The 16801-nt window shown below is 52.0% G+C and overlaps 1 protein-coding gene across 1 annotated transcript in view; it reads right to left on the reverse strand.

The window, feature by feature from the left end:
- Positions 1–1833: 1833 nt before the first annotated feature.
- PIGG (phosphatidylinositol glycan anchor biosynthesis class G (EMM blood group)) overlaps positions 1834–16801 on the reverse strand; it is a 40612-nt gene continuing 25644 nt past the window's right edge. Inside the window, exons 10-13 of the mRNA XM_082653116.1 lie at positions 15624–15815; positions 10333–10642; positions 6596–6759; positions 1834–3058 (exon numbers count right to left, since the gene is read on the reverse strand). Of these exons, the coding sequence (XP_082509242.1) occupies positions 2845–3058; positions 6596–6759; positions 10333–10642; positions 15624–15815 (880 nt within the window). The 3' untranslated portion in view covers positions 1834–2844. The remainder of the gene's footprint in view (positions 3059–6595; positions 6760–10332; positions 10643–15623; positions 15816–16801) is intronic.

The following is a 16801-nucleotide window of genomic DNA, read 5'->3' on the forward strand; positions in this document are numbered from 1 at the left end:
GAAAATATAACAAACAGTGTATATGTGTCTAATAACAGTTTTAAAATATATGAAGAAAATCTAACAGATCTAAGAAACACATAAATCCACAATCATAGGTGTGTTTTTCTTCATTGTTTGAAGTATTTACAATTAAAAAATGACAAAAAATACTATTTTTCCTTAAAAAGGTGGGGTGGGGCAGGCCCTAGGAAGGTAAAGGAGGAGGGGGAAGAGGGCAGCAAAAAGAGAAATAAGAAGGTTCAAGGTCAAGAAAACAGTGCAGGAAAGCACAGCTCCATAAACCGTACCACACACGACTGGGCACTGCCTTGTGTGCAGAAGGAGCTGGTGCAGGCTGCAGACTAGGGCATCTGCTGAGGTGAGGGCAGGGCGGCACAGGCCAGGACCAGGAGCTTGGGTTTTGTTCTAAATGAATGAGATGAGCCCTAGAAGGGTTTTGACCAGGGCACCGTTGCCTGGTTTTTACTTTCAAAGATGACCGTGGCCTGCTCTATTCAGAACCCAGGCGAGAGACGCCTGTGACTGAGGCCAGGTGACGGGGTGCATCGATGGGTGGCATATGCCACTGAGGGGGGTGTGATGGGCACCTGGGGTGGGGGAATGCTGCCATTTCCAACACAGGGCCAGGAGAGGAGGTCTGGAGACTTCTCCTCTCACACCAGGTCGGGGGTGACCCTGAGCGTTCTCACACACTGCCTGCATCCCCAGGTTGCTCCTCCTCTGCATTCCTGCTGTGTGGCTGCTCTGCCCTCCGCTGGCCACTAAGCCCAGAGGGCCACTGACCCTGGACCAGCTCTCTTGCACTTAACTCTTCATCCCACGTCCTTCACCACAGCAGAGCCTCATAGTGTCTGCTCAGACTGTCCACACATTCACTAGCTTTGTGGCCCCAAACAGAATTTTCGGCCTCTACACCTGTTTTTCATCTGTGGTTAGTTCTGGTAATAATAGTCCAGGATGGTGGGAGGGTCACAGGCAAAGGGCCTTGCAGACAGGGCATTGCCTGCTTTCCTCAGCGGCTCCCCCTGGGGCACGTGCCCCTCCAGTACTCTGGTCAGTCCCCCTTTGTCCTGGCTTTGTGGCACTCTTGCAGCAGCAGCTGGCCAGCCCGCTCCATTCCCTCCCTGTTTGCCCATCTCCCTCAGCTCCTTCCTGCCGCGGGGCTGTGCTGACCTAGGTGTAGCTCGTCCTCGCTTTGTTCAGGGCTCTGCTCAAAGTTGCTTCTTCAGAATAGCTGATTGTGAACACCCTCTCTAAAAACAGCATTTTGGCCACTCTTTACACACTTCCCCTCTTTATTATTTTCTTCTCAGCAGGGAACAACGGATCTGAGTTTTATCTGCCTTCTTCCATTAGAATGTCAGCTCCATGAGGGCAGGGTTTTGCCTGTTTTGTTCAGTAAGGTTCCCCAGAGCTCAGGATGTGCTGGCACCCAGGAAGCAAATACTTGTTCAGGGGCTGAAATCAGGCTCTAATTCCTAGTACCTCAGCAAGAACGATCAGAGGTTCATTCTTTCGAATAAACTCTACAGGCTGCCTGTGATGGGCACCAAGCACATTAAGAACAACAGTGGGTCAAACCGCTATGCCTGTGGTCACGGTGCACCTCCCTGCCGTAGCTCAGCACAGGGGCACCAGGTCCCTTAGGACATGCTGGCAGAAGCGGACCGATCCCTCATGGAAAAGATCCATTCAGGGAGCAAGACAGATCAATGGATTTTAATGAAGCAGAGCATGAAAGTTCAGTGATATGGTTGCAGATTCCACAACGCAACTGATCTGTTCTTTTTTAAAATAACTTTTATTTTGAAAAGTTTAAATCTCACAAGTTATAAAAATATTACTGAGAGGCCCACGTACAATTCACCCAGCTTTCCCCAACAACAGTACCTAACATGGCCACAGTCCTTGTCAAACCTGGCAGCGGACATGGGTGCCAGTCTGTTCACTCAGGTGAGACCTGAGTAGGTCTTCACCTGTTTTACACACGCTCATCTCTTCTTTCTCCAACTAACCTTTAAGAAACTACCACAGGTCCAATTTTAGTGCAGTATCAAGAAAGAACATCCATGATGATCAGAAAAGGATATTAAAGTACTCTTCCCTTTTCCAATGACATATCTGTGCGACTGCTGCAACCACACACACACACCACAACAGACAGATGCAGAATGCAACCACCTTCAATTAAGTCAGACATTAGATTTACAAAAATGTAAAGCAATGCCACTCTCCTCGCTCAATATTTTTGTTTTGGAAAAAATATTTTTCTTTAAAATGTTATATTAACACACAATGGGTTTATAACCTTATTTTCAAATGAATACATATTTTTGAATGCCTTAGTTTTAATTTTAAATGCCATAAATGCTGACAGACGTAGCCCACATAAACCCAAGCAGCTGGGGACCCCGGTAGTTCCTGAGCTCTGCGAGGGGACCCCGGCAGCAGATGAGCCCTGTCCCACAGAGCCCCCAGGCCCTCCGAGGCTCCCGTGCACTGTGACAAACCTGGAAACTTTTTATTCTTCAGTTTAAACAGATATATTTGGGTAACTTATCCAGAGGAAATTAAAAGTTCAGAAGTTTCTGGAGTGATTGTCAACAGGGGAATACAATTCGTATCCAAACTAAGTATTTCAAAATGACCTTTTTAAACCACTTACTATTTAACCTAAATTCAAGTACGGTAGTCAAAGAAATGGAAACTATTATCAACATTATAGAATTCACACCTTGTTTTTTTAAGAATGATCTTGCATTTAAACAGATTTCTTTCATTATACAAATCCATGAAGTAAACAGTAAAGTTTAAAAAATATATTCTTTTTAATAACTTAGTCTAAGACTTTGTGTTGGTTTGGTCCATGGCTGTGAAGAATACACAGACAGCAGCTGCGATGAGTAGATGCATTCCCTCATAGAGAAGTTTTGGAGAAAACACACTCCATATAAATAAATGATAACGCAGGGATGTCACAAAAATGATATATGCAGAAACTGGAATAGAACAAATCAGTGCGTAGCAGAAGCAGGCATGACTCAGCGCCGAACCGCTGTTAATAAAAAGGGAAACGTGCGTTAGTACACGCCACTTCTGGCTCATGTGAGGCGTGAACACACACACATAATCGATATTTGTACTTTGACTACAGTAATTCCTGTTCCTGGGACTTAGTCTGGTGGGCACTGTGGCGCCCGAGGAGAGGACAGCTGCAGACGGGCACCTCCAGTCACTTAGGGCCACCACAATCTGCGAAATAGTTTTGAAAAATGCACCCCCAAATTCTACAGTTATTTATTTTAAAATTATACACGTTATAACATATAAACAATGAAAAGAAAATCACGCAAGGATGAGATACGTGTGGTGTCCAGGGGGTGTCTGGTCTGGTCTGGGGACGTTGGCTCACTCCTGAAATAAGAACAGTCCCCCTCAAGGCACATGCACGCACTGCCTTTGTTTCCAAGCCATCCCCACACATTACATAAATCTAGCCTGTTCTTCAAGGCACCTTCCGGGGACTGTGACCATTTCGGGATGACAAATTCCACCACCCAGGCACCTTTCACTCCTCGTCAACCCACAGATCCTCGGGGGCCAGGCTTTCCAGATTCCGGTCCTGGCGCCTCTCCTCACACCCCGCACGGAGTCTCCGCGACATGCATCGCTGCTGCTAACCCCTCCTGGCGCAGGGGCTCCGCCACGCGTGCAGGTGTCCTTGCCTGGCCCTAGCTGGCTCCCCACTGGGGCTTCAGTGCCCGTCCTTCCTGCTGGGCTCTCCAGCTGCCCGTCACCCTCAGTAGGCAGCACGCTCTGCTTCCTTCTTGACGCATCACGCAGCCTCGACGCCCACCTGCAGGCCCTCTTCTGGGATGCCGTCCTGACCCCTCACAGCAGTGCTGTGACTGGCTCATTTCGCCGCTGCCCCACCAGACCACGCGCTCCTGGAGTGACTCCTCATGCCCACGCCTTGGGTCCCACTTGGGATCCAGTCCATCCCGCAGGGGATCCCTGGAGAGCTGGGCCCCGAAGCATTGCCTCCTCCCTCCCCAGGGCCTTTCCCCCAACACCCAGCAAAGGGCACCCTAGGGAAAGGCCTAGTGGATGACGGGCCTCAGCGCGGGCTCTGCTGCCCTCTCCTGGGGCATCAGGGCGTCTGTGCTCAGCTGGGAGCCTGCTGACCCCACTCCCCTCTTGACCAGACAGTGAGGGAGGGGAGCTCAGGACACTCACTTCCTTGTGTTTCGATTTCACACACTCGGAAGACACTGACTGAGGTCCCTTCCAGAGCGACAGCCAGTGGGGTGACAGTTCCCGTAACCTCAACAAATGACAATTTGCGACCTAGGGGATGAACGAAGGACCTGCAGCTTGGACCACTCGGCTGTCCCTGCTGCTGAGCTCCAGACCGGAGGCCAGCTCCCAAAGCAGAGGGGCACGGGCCACCCAGTGCCCAAATTTTAAGCCATTAGAAATATGTTTTCTTTTTCTACCACTTTAATCTGGTTATAGTTTTCTTATTTTACTAGAAAAAGTAGAAACAATGAGTGAAACTTGAGTGAAAATGAAGAAAAACCTTTTCTAAAATAAAGGAGAAACATTCCTTAATTAGGGAAAACGTCATATAACACTCTCCAACTGATTAAAATGCTTCAACTCACTTTAAAGAAATGCTTTCATCTGTCTTTTTTCTCCCCAGTACAAGTGCAATAGATGAGAAGCGCCAGGAAAATCAAGCTGTGAATTTAGCACCAGGAAGCTGCTCTTCACAGAAGCCCAGGCTCTCACCGTCTGGCCCTCACCCGCCTGGGTCCCCCTGCCCAGCAGACCTGGGGTCTGCAGACGCGGTACACGCAGAGAGCCGTGCTCCAGGGCAGGCAGCCCTCTGGGGCAGCAGTGAGCGCACCTCACCGGCTCACGGCCCCTTGGTCCCCGACATGCAAAGACACCTGTCGGTCAGTTTGGGCCTCTCGACCCCACCAAACCCACCCCCCGGGGCATCTAGGAATCCGCTAATGAAAGAACCCCCAGCTCGGCAGCGATCCTGCGCTGACGTGGGCTCACGTCCAGCACGAAAGCCTGGAAGGGCGTCCTGGGCTCGCCCACAGCGACCCCACGTCCGTCCGCTCCCGCCAGAGGCGCTCGGCTCGCGGGAGACCAGATAGGCAGCGGCTGATCAGAGGGGAGTCTGCCCACAGACACCCCAGAGGCCACACGCAGGCACTCCTCGTCCTCAGGAAGCCTGCAGCTGGGGAAAGAGAGCCTCTCGCTGGGGAAGCCAAGGCTCAGCCATGGCACTTTGGAGAGCAGGTGGAGCCCACCGGGAGCCGCGGCCTCAGAGCAGAAGCCCACCCTCCTCAGGGGGAGCCGTCCCTTGCTTTCTTGCTCCAAAATCTGACGCTCACCTTCGCCCCGTCCACCGATGTGGACGTGAGCTTGGTGCAGAGGCAGAGGGTCCCGGAGGCCTGTGTCTCAGGAGCTGGTCTGGGGGTGACACGTGGGACTGAGAAGAACCCGTGAAGGGGGCCGAGGAAGCGGGGGCGGGTTCAGTGTGGGGTCAGACGTCACCGCAGTGAGGCCTGTGCTGTTAACTCGGGCGGGGAGGTGCGGGCCCCGAGGGGGGCGGGGGCAGAAAGCTCGCCCTCCCCTCAGCTGCAAAGTGTCCTCCTGGGGCCTCCCTGACCCGCCTGACCCCCCGGGGTGCGGAGGGGAGCGTGTTAGGAGTTCAGAGGCACTAAGGGAGCCTCACACCCCGCGGCACCTCACATGGGCCTACAACCCATGGCGGCGACACCATCGCCCGTTTTACAGACCGGGGAGCCAGGGCCCGTGTGGGAAGCGCAGAATCAGGCAGCCACACACCACCTGGGCTGCACTCTGCCAGGTGGGCCCAGGCACCGAGGTCACTGTGTGGGTAGAAGCTGGAGGCCCCTTCCTCACGAAGCCCCCTTTCTGAGGGGAGCGGGTGTAAACAAGGAAGGAAGCACTGCATGCGAGGGGAGGGGAATGCTGTGGAGTAAACAGGCAGGGGAGGGGTGGACGGATGGATGTGCTGGGCAGGACAGAGCAGTGGGCTGCCCCGTCAGTCTGCTGGGAAAGGAGCCTTTGGGGCTGGTGACCGTTGGACTTCATGGGGGCAGGACAGGGCAACACAGAGTCGCACCCTCATGGCCAGCCCCTCAGGACTGTCCAGGCTCCTGTCTCCCTCCAGCAGAGATCCTGGAAGTGAGAAGCAGCATCTCCTGTTCTCTTGTTCCAAAGGGAACCCCCCCTCCCCACCGCCATCCCCTCTGCCATCCCCCCCGCCATCCCCCCCTGCCCCGTGCTCCAACCAGGTCACCGGCAAGCAGAGAAAATGAAAAGAGACCTTCCTTCTTGTCCCTCTGGAGACACACCTTGGTATGAGCTGGAGAAAGCCAGCAGGGGTGTCTGAGCTGCCCCCACACAGACCAGCCCTGCCATGCACTGTGGACTGTTCAAGGTCAAGGAAACGGATGAAAATCGAGACCCTTGAGCCCTTGGGGTTCAGGCACCCTGTCTCTGGAACATGAGTTGATCTGCCATCAGATTAAAGACGAAGGAGCCTCACCTGCTGGCTTCTGAGGTCAGGAAGTTTACCAGGTGGCTGGCCCACAGCACAGGCCCCGTGTATGTCGCAAACGTCGTCAGGAGCATGGCTGGGATCTCCACATAGGCGTCCAGGCCCACGAAGCCTGCTGAGATGTCCACGGTGGCGATGTTGTTGGAGTTTCCCTGGACATGGGGAGAAACAGGCTGAGCCGGCTGGTCTCATACCATGGCCACTAGCAACTGTGAGAGCCGGTCACGGTGACCTGGACACACAGGCGCCCCAGCTGCCCGTTCACTCCTGGTTCCGGGGCTGACCTTAGATGCTGTCCCTCCACCTGCCCGCCTCACACCCAGGCAGGAGGAGCAAGTGGAATGTCTTTTACCTTCGAGAGACTACACAAATGTAAGTCTGATGATGAACTATGGAAAATTCCAAACTTCCCCAGATCTATTTACTTCAGACAGACACACCGACCTCCCTCCTCAGGGACCCAGTCTGGGGGCTGCACGTGGCACGGGGGAGCTGAGGGCGGTGTTGCCACACGGCTCGCTCGAGGGTGGACGCCACTGTTAGGTGGCAGAGGGAGGGCGGGCTGGCTGCCTGGCGTACGGCTCAGGTGTCAGATGCAAGATCTGGGCCAGTAACAGGACAGCTTGCCCCACGCAGGGAGGGTGGGGTGTTGAATCCCAGGGAAGGGTCTCACGAGGTTCAGTCCCTCTCCACTCTCAGTCTTTATTGACGCTGGGGGCCTTTTCTGAGACACTCATGATGTTTACGGGTCTGACGGCACAAATGTCTGTCCCAGCCCAGCGAAGGCCCCTCCCGGGAGCTCCTGACCCGACGGCCTGGGACACAAGTCCGGCTGGGTGAAGCCCACCGCCTTCTCCCTCAGCCGTGTGGCACTCCAGGCAGTCACTGGGTCGTGGTGCAGACCCCACACATCTCAGAGCCGCGCTCTTCCCTCGACAATAACCTCCCTCGTGCAGCTTCCCCTTGACCCCCTGCTCTGCCCACGTCCGCCTGGGCTTTCCCCCAACTGCACGACTCCCTCCCTGGAGAAGGAGGAGACCCTAGAGCTGCGAGAGGAGCAGGGAAGGGAGAACAAGAGTCCCAAACGCCATGCTGAGGGGAGGTGGGCCGAAGATGGAAAAGCGGGTCCCACACCAGGCAGGTCGCTGGAGGTCCCGCTGAAGCCGATTCAGCCGTCAGAGAGGGTCGACCTAAGGCGCGGCCTGCATGCTCTGGGGCTTTCCTTGCGTTAACTCTCTAGATCCTCAACAGTCCTGACACCGTGCAGGTGAGGAACCGAGGCAGGGAGAGACCCAGGGGCCCGCGGAGAGCTGTGGATGCCAGCTGGGCACCACGCTCCTGACCCCATACCACGAGGAGCTGGTGAGCTGAAGGCCGGAAGAAGGAGCGGAGAGCCTGTGATTCTCCTGCCAGGAAACCCGACAGTGAGAAAAGGGAGACGCCCGAGGGAAGGGCTGTGGGAGGGGAGATGAGCACGGCCCCAGGGGCGCTCTGCTCCCAAGGCCACACAACTGCTGCTCGTCTGGCCTGCTGTGGGGCCCGCCGTGCAAGGGCCGACCTGCGCTGCCCCCGAGGACCTCTAGCACGTCTGACGGCGCCACTGCAGGGACGCCCGTGGTCGCTGGACTCATGCACTCTGGCTGCCCACGGGCAGCGCCTGAGACGCGCCAGCAACACATGCCGTCACGGAAGCTTCGTGCTCACCCCCGAGGGACGAGGCCACATGCCCCCCAGAGGAGCACACCGAACGCCAGAGTCTGCCTCCCCGCTCGGGCGCCACCTGTGCTCAGTCTTCCTGACACTGAGGCCTCAGCGCGGAGCCAGGCTGCCTGAGCAGTAGCCGCCTTCTCCGTCTGGGTTCAGAGGGAGACTGTGGGCACCTGCCTGATCAGGCCAGCAGGGTCTGCTGTGCCCCCAGGACACACCTGCAGCTTGCAGACTGTGTGGGCGCTGCCGGGAGGCGTCCCACGCAGAGCTGTGGGGCTGTGCGCCCCCGGGCAGGGGTGTCCTGTGTTCTTCAGACAGGCCCACGGTTCAGCTGGGCCCTGGGGAGCCTGGAGAAGGCAGAGGGACGAGGCGATCTTCCGATGTGACAGCGTTCCCATTCCCCACCAAGCCACTTGTGCTCAGAGACAGAGTGACCATCATTAACTGACCTCCAGACGGGAGGCAACCCCCAGGAACAGGCCTGCAAGTGACGTCCAGATGAAGAGAGGAAACAGACTGACATGGGCCATCTGGACATTTCTTGAAATGTGCAGTGAAACCTACAGTCCTTCCGAGGCCACACGTGAGCTACGCCAACCGGCCGGCAGGACAGCTCTGACGCAGGTGCGCCCGGAAGAGGCACTCGGCCGCTCTCCTCCCTCCTCCCTTGGGGCCCACGTTCACGCTGGTCCCTTCGCTGTCTTCCCACTCCCGGCTGGTACTCCGCAATTCTGGAAATGCAAGCTCTGCACTTCCCCACATCCATGACGCCTGTGACCTTCTGAGAGGTATGAACAGCTGTGTCCTCGGTGGTAACACAGCATGAGGCACACACAGGAACAGAACCCGCGGGCCAGTGCTCGGCTGTCAGAGAGGGCGCCTTCCCGCGACGGGCGGCTCAGACGCCAGGGTGGTGCGGTCCACGCCCTGGGTCCGCAAGGACCCCAGCTGTGGCGTCGCTGCGGGGTCCTGGTGACAACGGTAGGCACTGAAAGTGGGGGTCCTTGGGGCGAGGCTACAGCTGGAGTGAAAGGGAGATGGAAGCAAAGTGGGGCTGGAGGATTGGGGAGGCACAGACAGGGGGAGGGTCAGGTCACATCCCTCCAGGACTTACAGATTTCTAGTACTTTACCCCTGCCCACTTCTGGGCTTCAGGGAACAAAAGGAAAAGCCATGCAACTGTGGTGAGGCTGGAAGCAGCCAGAAACCAGGAGACGAGGAAGAGGCCCCAGGCCAAGCTGCCGGGACACGGGGCACCAGGCAAGCTCCAGGGTCTGGACAGAGGAGGGAGGAAATGCAGATCCTCACTGTACAGACGAGAAAACACACTCAGACGTTCAGTCGGTTTGCAAAGTTCCTTGGCCGGACAGCGCGGAGCGAGATGGGGACTCCGGCGATTGCGCTCCACCCTCAGGGGAGATGTGTGCGGTACAGGTCGAGGGCGGGGCCACCTGACCCAGGGCAGCGATGCGGGAAGGCTGGGGTGGAACTCGGTCCCGTCCCTCCAAGGCCGGGAGCTGGATGCTCTGTTCACCTGTCCAGGTGCTTCCCAAGTACACAGCTGCACACTGAGGTCTACCCTGGAGGCGGCTGGACTTGCCTTTATGGGCCCTTCAACACGGGAGAGGACGTGACAAGCACGGGGCCCAAGAGATTAATAACCAAGTGGGGAGCCCCAGAAATGCCTAGTGCTGACAGCCAAGGGAGCAGGTGAGAGCAGTCATCATCCACATCTGATAAAGCCACGGGAACATGATGCGCTGCCCTAACCGCCCGCTGAGAGCAGATCCAGCGCAGCTACTATACACCCCACCAAGGACGTCTGTCTTAAATAACTAAACGCACTTTACGCTATACGTGCAATTTAAGCGTGATTCACCACGCCATACTGACAGTTCTTTCACTAAACATACAGTATAACTTCCTAGCTTATGGTAAAATTTTCTCAAAGAAAAACTAAAAGATAAACGACATAAAAAGTTAATAGTCTTCTACCCACGATAATGATGAAAACCTACCTGAAAATAGAAGAACGCTTGACCGAACCAGTAATGCATCACGGTGACCTCAGCTGCGTCGTGCCTCAGGGGCCGCCAGACGAACTGAGTCATGATGGTCTGGATGACGAGGCTCAGGGCTAAGACGGGAAGATTGTGAGGTCTGAGGAGCAGCGCCGCCAGCAGAACTAACCCGCTGTATATTTCCCAGAGGCCCATGGTCTTGACTGTGAAGTCATCAGCAGTGATCTGAGATTTAAGCAAGCCTTTGGTGCCCGTGAACAGAATGCCAAGGACAAAGACATAAACAAAACGAGCTTCGGTGATGCCCCTAAAGAAAGCAAAAGAAGTCAGATTCATTAGCACCAGCTAGAAAAATTCAAGCACACGTTATCCCATGAAAACCACGTGTCTACTGAGCTGACAGTACAAGCTTCAGGACCCACCCGCCGGGGGAGCTCTGTGGAAGTGAGGGCGTCTGCCTCTGCACATCAGCCTCCCAGGACGCCCCGCCCAGAGGCCGGCAGGCCTGTCCGCTCTGTGCTCACTTCTCTGATGGAGCCGGCTTACAGGAAAACTTGCTCCTGTGGCCCAAGGATCACCTAGGTGTAGGACCAGAGCCATTACTTGTAGCCGAAAGAACTGTCCACCTACTTTGCATAGTTAGTTTGAAAAAACACTGCAGTAGGATAAGGTCCAGCTCTGTCAGGAAATTCCGTAAGTTCATAAATGCTAAGACACAACCGAGCATGTTCACAACCAAGCAGATTTAAGTACGTGCTTGCATGTGTGTACAGACACACACATACAGTGGTGCGGTCCAGACTGCGGGTCTGGAGGAAGGTGGCGCCAGGTTAGTCTGGGCACTGCCACAGACGAGCTCTGCTGTTGGGGCAAGTTAATTACAACTTCTGATGCTCAGCTTCTTATTCATAAAATGAAGAGAAATGGTACCTACACCTCACAAGGCTGTCCTGACAATTAAACAAGAGAACGCACGTAAAGCGTTTGGCACACGGTAAATGTTAAATACTACTGTGGATTAAGTACTTTAGCACAGTCATCATCTGTAAAGGATACAATTTATGGCACTATACATTCCTAAAACATATTTTAGATCAATTTCATAAATCAAACATTTTATACAGTACTAGAAAAGCTGATTATTTAAAGTGACGCTAAGTAAATCAAATTTTAAATGAAATGTTCACCTTAAGAATGTATCTGGGGACATCCTTGGTGGCGCAGTGGTTAAGAATCCGCCTGCTAATGCAGGGGACACGGGTTCAAGCAAGCCCTGGTCCGGGAAGATCCCACATGCAGCAGAGTCACTAAGCCCATGTGCCGCAACTACTGAGCCTGTGCTCTGGAGCCCGAGTGCCACAACTACTGAAGCCCGCACGCCTAGAGCCCGTGCTCCACAACAAGAGAAGCCACTGCAATGAGAAGCCCGCGCACTGCAACAAAGAGTGGCCCCCGCTCGCCTCAACTAGAGAAAGCTGCACACAGCAATGAAGACCCAATGCAGCCGAAATTAAATAAAGTAAATAAATTAAAAAAAAAAGAATGTATCTGTGTTGAAAACTGAATTTTCCTATATCAGATTTTCTTAGGAAAAGGTTTATACATTTTTTAAAAATAAACTTATTTATCTTATTTATTATTTATTTTTGGCTGCGTTGGGTCTTTGTTGCTGCATGCGGGGCTCCCTCTAGTCGCAGTGATCGGGGGCTACTCTTCGTTGCCGTGCATGGGCTTCTCACTGTGGTGGCTTCTCTTGTTGCAGAGCATGGGCTCTAGGCGTGCGGGCTTCAGTAGTTGTGGCACGTGGGCTCAGTAGTTGTGGCTTGCGGGCTCTAGAGCACAGGCTCGGTAGTTGTGGCACACGGGCTCAGTTGCTCGGCGGCATGTGGGATCTTCCCGGACCGGGGATCAAACCCGTGTCCCCTGCACTGGCAGCTGGATTCTCAACCACTGCGCCACCGGGGAAGCCCAGTTTCTGCGTTTTTAAAAAATGGTTTTTTTTTTTTAGGATGATCAGTTTAGTTTAAAGAGTGGAGCACTATCTACTGGCAACATGGAGACACGAGAGGCTGATATGAGGCCCGCCATGGGGCTCACCCTGGTGGAGGAGCTGGGGTCAGATGCAACCACGCCAAGGTGTGTGCTAAGCTGAGTGCTGATGACGGACCCACAGGGTCAAAGAGGGGGAAATGAGCAAAGGTCCAAGGAATCAGAGAAGTTTCAAAGAAGAAAGGGGCTGGGTTCTGTATCAAGGAGGACTGACTGTGAACAGGAGGGAGAGCGCCACTGGATGCCTTTAATGGATCCACCTCTTGCCCTCACCAGTCAGCTGTGCCTGCACATCCCGAACCACTGAAAATTGGCTTTCTGCTCCAGCCAGGTCTGGGCTTCAGAGTGGAGATGAAAGTCAAGAGTTAAATGTAGAGGATTCTAGAATACTGATGGACAGCAGCACCTGCGGGGATTGAAAGGAGAGAAGCAGCTTTCAGGCAGACCTAGAATTAGGGCAGCTTTAGAACTGGGGCAGATCTGGAACCAAGAGGGGTCTAGAATCAGGACAGATCGGGGTGGAGAATGGAAGCATTCTACGGGACGGATGTGAACCAAGCAGTGCAGGTTAATGAAAGGGTGCACTGGCCTATATTTTGGGCACCAACAAGGTACATGCTGTTCTATCCATGAAAGGTAAGGAAGTCATCGAAGTCTTGAAGTGAAATCAGGTGTATCCGAGAGGAAAGAGGAATTTATTCATGTGTTGCACTTTGAGGTTTAAACAAACACCCCTGGATTGGACGCCCTCACATGTGACATCCAGCCTTGACATCTGCCCAGAGTCTCAGACTTTGAAGTGAACAGTCTTTAAGATGTCTCCCCACCATGCCCTCCCCACCTGACCTCCCTGCCTCAGGTGAAGGCCTGCCACTCTGCCGTCACCTCAGCCAGGCCCTTGGCATCACCTTGACGTCCCACACCAGTTGACAGGTCTTGTTTCCAGGTGTGGCCCTTGTGCCCCTCAGCCACCCAAACAACCGGGCCATAGCCCTCAGAATTCACCTTGACACCTTTTTAGAGAGGATAACACTTGCTTTTCTTTCTCTGATTAGGAAAGCAATACCAAACATCCAGAGAAGAGTTAATACCTATCCTTCTCAAACTATTCCAAAAAACTACAGAGGAAGGAATGCTTCCAAACTCATACTATGAGGCCAGCATCACCCTGATACCAAAACCAGACAAAGATATTGCACACAGAAAAATTATAGGCCAATATCACTGATGAACACAGGTAACAAATCCTCAACAAAATATTAGCAAACCGAATTCAGCAAAACATTAAATGGATCACACACCATGCTGAAGCAGGATTTATCCCAAGGATGCAAAGACGGTTCAATAGCCACAAATCAATCAGAGTGATTCACAACATTAACAAACTGAAGAATGAAGACCATATGGTCATCTCAATAGATGCAGAAAAAGCAGTTCACAAAATTCAACACCATTTACGATAAAAAGAAAAAACAGCTCTCTAGAAAGTGGGTATAGAGGGAACATACCTCAACATAATAAAGGCCACATACGATAAGACCACAGCTAACATCATACTCCGTGGTGAAAAGATCTAGATCAAGAACAAGACAAGGATGCCCACTCTCGCCACTTTTATTCAATATAGTATTGGAAGTCCTAGCCACAGCAATCAGATAAGAGAAAGAAATAAAAGACATCCAAATTGGAAAGGAAGAAATAAAACTGTCACTGTTTGCAGATGCCATGATACTATACATAGAAAATCCTAAAGACAATACCAAAAAACTACTAGAGCTCATCAATGAATTCAGTAAAGTTGCAGGGTACAAAATTAATAAACAGAAATCTGTTGCATTTCTATAACTAACAACAAACTATCATAAAGAGAAATTAAGAAAACAATCCCACTGACAACTGCATCAAAAGAATAAAATACCTAGAAATAAATCTAACTAAGGAGGTAAAAGACCTGTATTTGGAAAACTATAAGACACTGATGAAAGAAACTGAAGACAACACAAACTGATGGAAAGATATCCCATGTTCTTGGATTGGAAGAATTAATACTGTTAAAATGACCATACTATGCAAAGCAATCTACAGATTCAATGTAATCCCTATCAAAATACCAATGGTGTTTTTCACAGAACTAGAACAAAGAATTCTAAAATTTGTAGGGAAACACAAAAGACCCCAAATAGCCAAAACAACCTTGAGAAAGAAGAACAAAGATGGAGGTATCACGTGCCCTAACTTTAAACCATATTACACAGCTACAGTAATCAAAACAGTATGGTAATGCACAAACACACACACACATAGATCAATGGAACAGAAGAGAGAGCCCCGATGAACCTACACTTATATGGGCAATTAATCTACAACAAAAGAGGCAACAATATACAATGGGGGAAAGACAGCCTCTTCAATAAATGGTGTTGGGAAAACTACACAGCTACGTTTAAAAGAATCAAACTGGACAACTCTCTTACATCATGCACAAAAATAAATTCAAAATGGATTAAAGACTTAAATGTAAGACCTGAAACCATAACTCCGAGGCTTACCCACTACTGTTGGCCAACTACCTTGTTTTTTACTCTGTGCAACTGTAAAGTAATGCTTCAGAGAGCATGCCCATATCCCAGTCTCTCGCCTCACCTCTGGTTGTATTTTTGAGATAAATTCTAGAAAAGGACACCCAAGTCAGAGGGTTGGACAAAGTCAAGGTTCTTAACACGTTTTACGAACAGCCCTCCAGAACAGGCTCTGCCCACCCCAGCCCACATCACCATTAAAAACAAAAAAGCTGCCACTTTGACATGCAAAAAGTGGTCCTGACGATTCAATCACCATGAGCCCCCGCTCCAGGAACTCACGTAAGTTATGGGAAAGTTTGGTTTTCTGGCATGCTTCACCCCCCAACTCCTAGGCAGCATCCACTCGTTATTATCCTCATTACTAGTTACTTCTTGATGGAGCAAAACTGAATCCTTTAAATGCTTTATTTTTAAAGAACTCCTTACTAAAAAAAATAAATAAATCTTAGTGACCTTACTTCCAGGTTATTCGTCTCTCTCCTTTCAAAAAAAGAGGCTAACAGAATTGGTTCACTGAGGCATTGTCAGTAACCGTTGACAAAATCACAATTCACAAAGACCAAACTCCAATGTTCTCAAGATTGCATGGCATTTTTTAGTACATAAAACATTAGAACAGATCTAAAAACAAGTGCTTGTGTCTGCCAGTACACTTACTTTGAAATGTCTTTGTTGTTTTGCTGCCATGGGAACAGCAGATTTCCAATGGCCACCCTGTAGCAATAGATGCCCAGCAGGCCAAACGCCATGGCCACTTTTGATGCCAGGGAGCACCTCTTCTGAACCAACACAAAAATCATGATGAGGGAAACTGCGGCCAGAACAGACAGTTCAGCCTTATGATCAGAGCTGAAATGAAATGTAAAATGCCAAAAATTACTACCAAGGATAACTAGCGATATTACGGATCTACACCAAGTGGCTTTCTCAGAACTGTAGGAAAAAGAGCTCATTTTCCTGAAAAGCAAAAAAGAAAATTTTTTGTTTTTTAAATTCAAACAGAGGTTCTTAAAGTGGAACAAATAAAGGGCCGTTAACCCAATCTCTCATTGCTCATTCACAATTGGTAGCTACCATCAGCTCTGCACTGGCCCGGGCAGCGATATATCCAACACTGCCCGCTGGCTGCCCTGGTGCCCCCTTTCTGGGGCAGCCTCATTTTCCCCAACCACAGGTGAAGAGGTTGTGTGCAAACTGCACATTTACCCGTGTGCGCCCGCTCACGGGAGACGCACTCATCCTGGCACTGTCCTCTTGCATTCACTCGTCAGTGCACACAGACTCACGCAGGAGCGTCTGCCCCCTCCCAGGCGGGGAGACCTGGTGAAGAGGCTGGGCACGTGGCTGTCACAGGCCCTCTCTCTGCCCGGCCCTTGCCCACCGCTCCCTGCCACCTCGGCGAGCTGAGCCCTGGGAAAGCAGGGCTCTTTCCCATGCTAGTCACTGCAGCTCACACTCACAAAGCCCACGTGTTCACGAGCCGTTAACCCGAGGCATGTATACGCCACGCGGAAAGACGAACTTGGGAAGATGCAGAGGAAAGGAGGCCAGTGTCAGGGCACGGGTCCCGGGAATGGCAGACGGTGATGGGGGCCACGCTGGGGCCTCTGTTGTTGCTCTGTAAGCTGCATGTTCCATGCAGATCCTGGATTGTTAATTGTCACAAATGGAAAATGGAGCATAGAGACAGTGATTGGGCGTCTCTCAAAGGCTCTGCCCTGGAGGAGGAATCACCGAAACTGCAGCCTCTTTACAAACTGACAGGGAGAATCGTGCTGCAGGAGGGGAGCGCCCTTGATGGAAAGGGGTGGGGGTTCGGTGTGCTGGAGGAGGGT

This window comes from Grampus griseus, assembly GCF_964374135.1.
Source record: "Grampus griseus genome assembly, chromosome: 4".
Classification (NCBI taxonomy): Eukaryota; Metazoa; Chordata; class Mammalia; order Artiodactyla; family Delphinidae; genus Grampus; species Grampus griseus.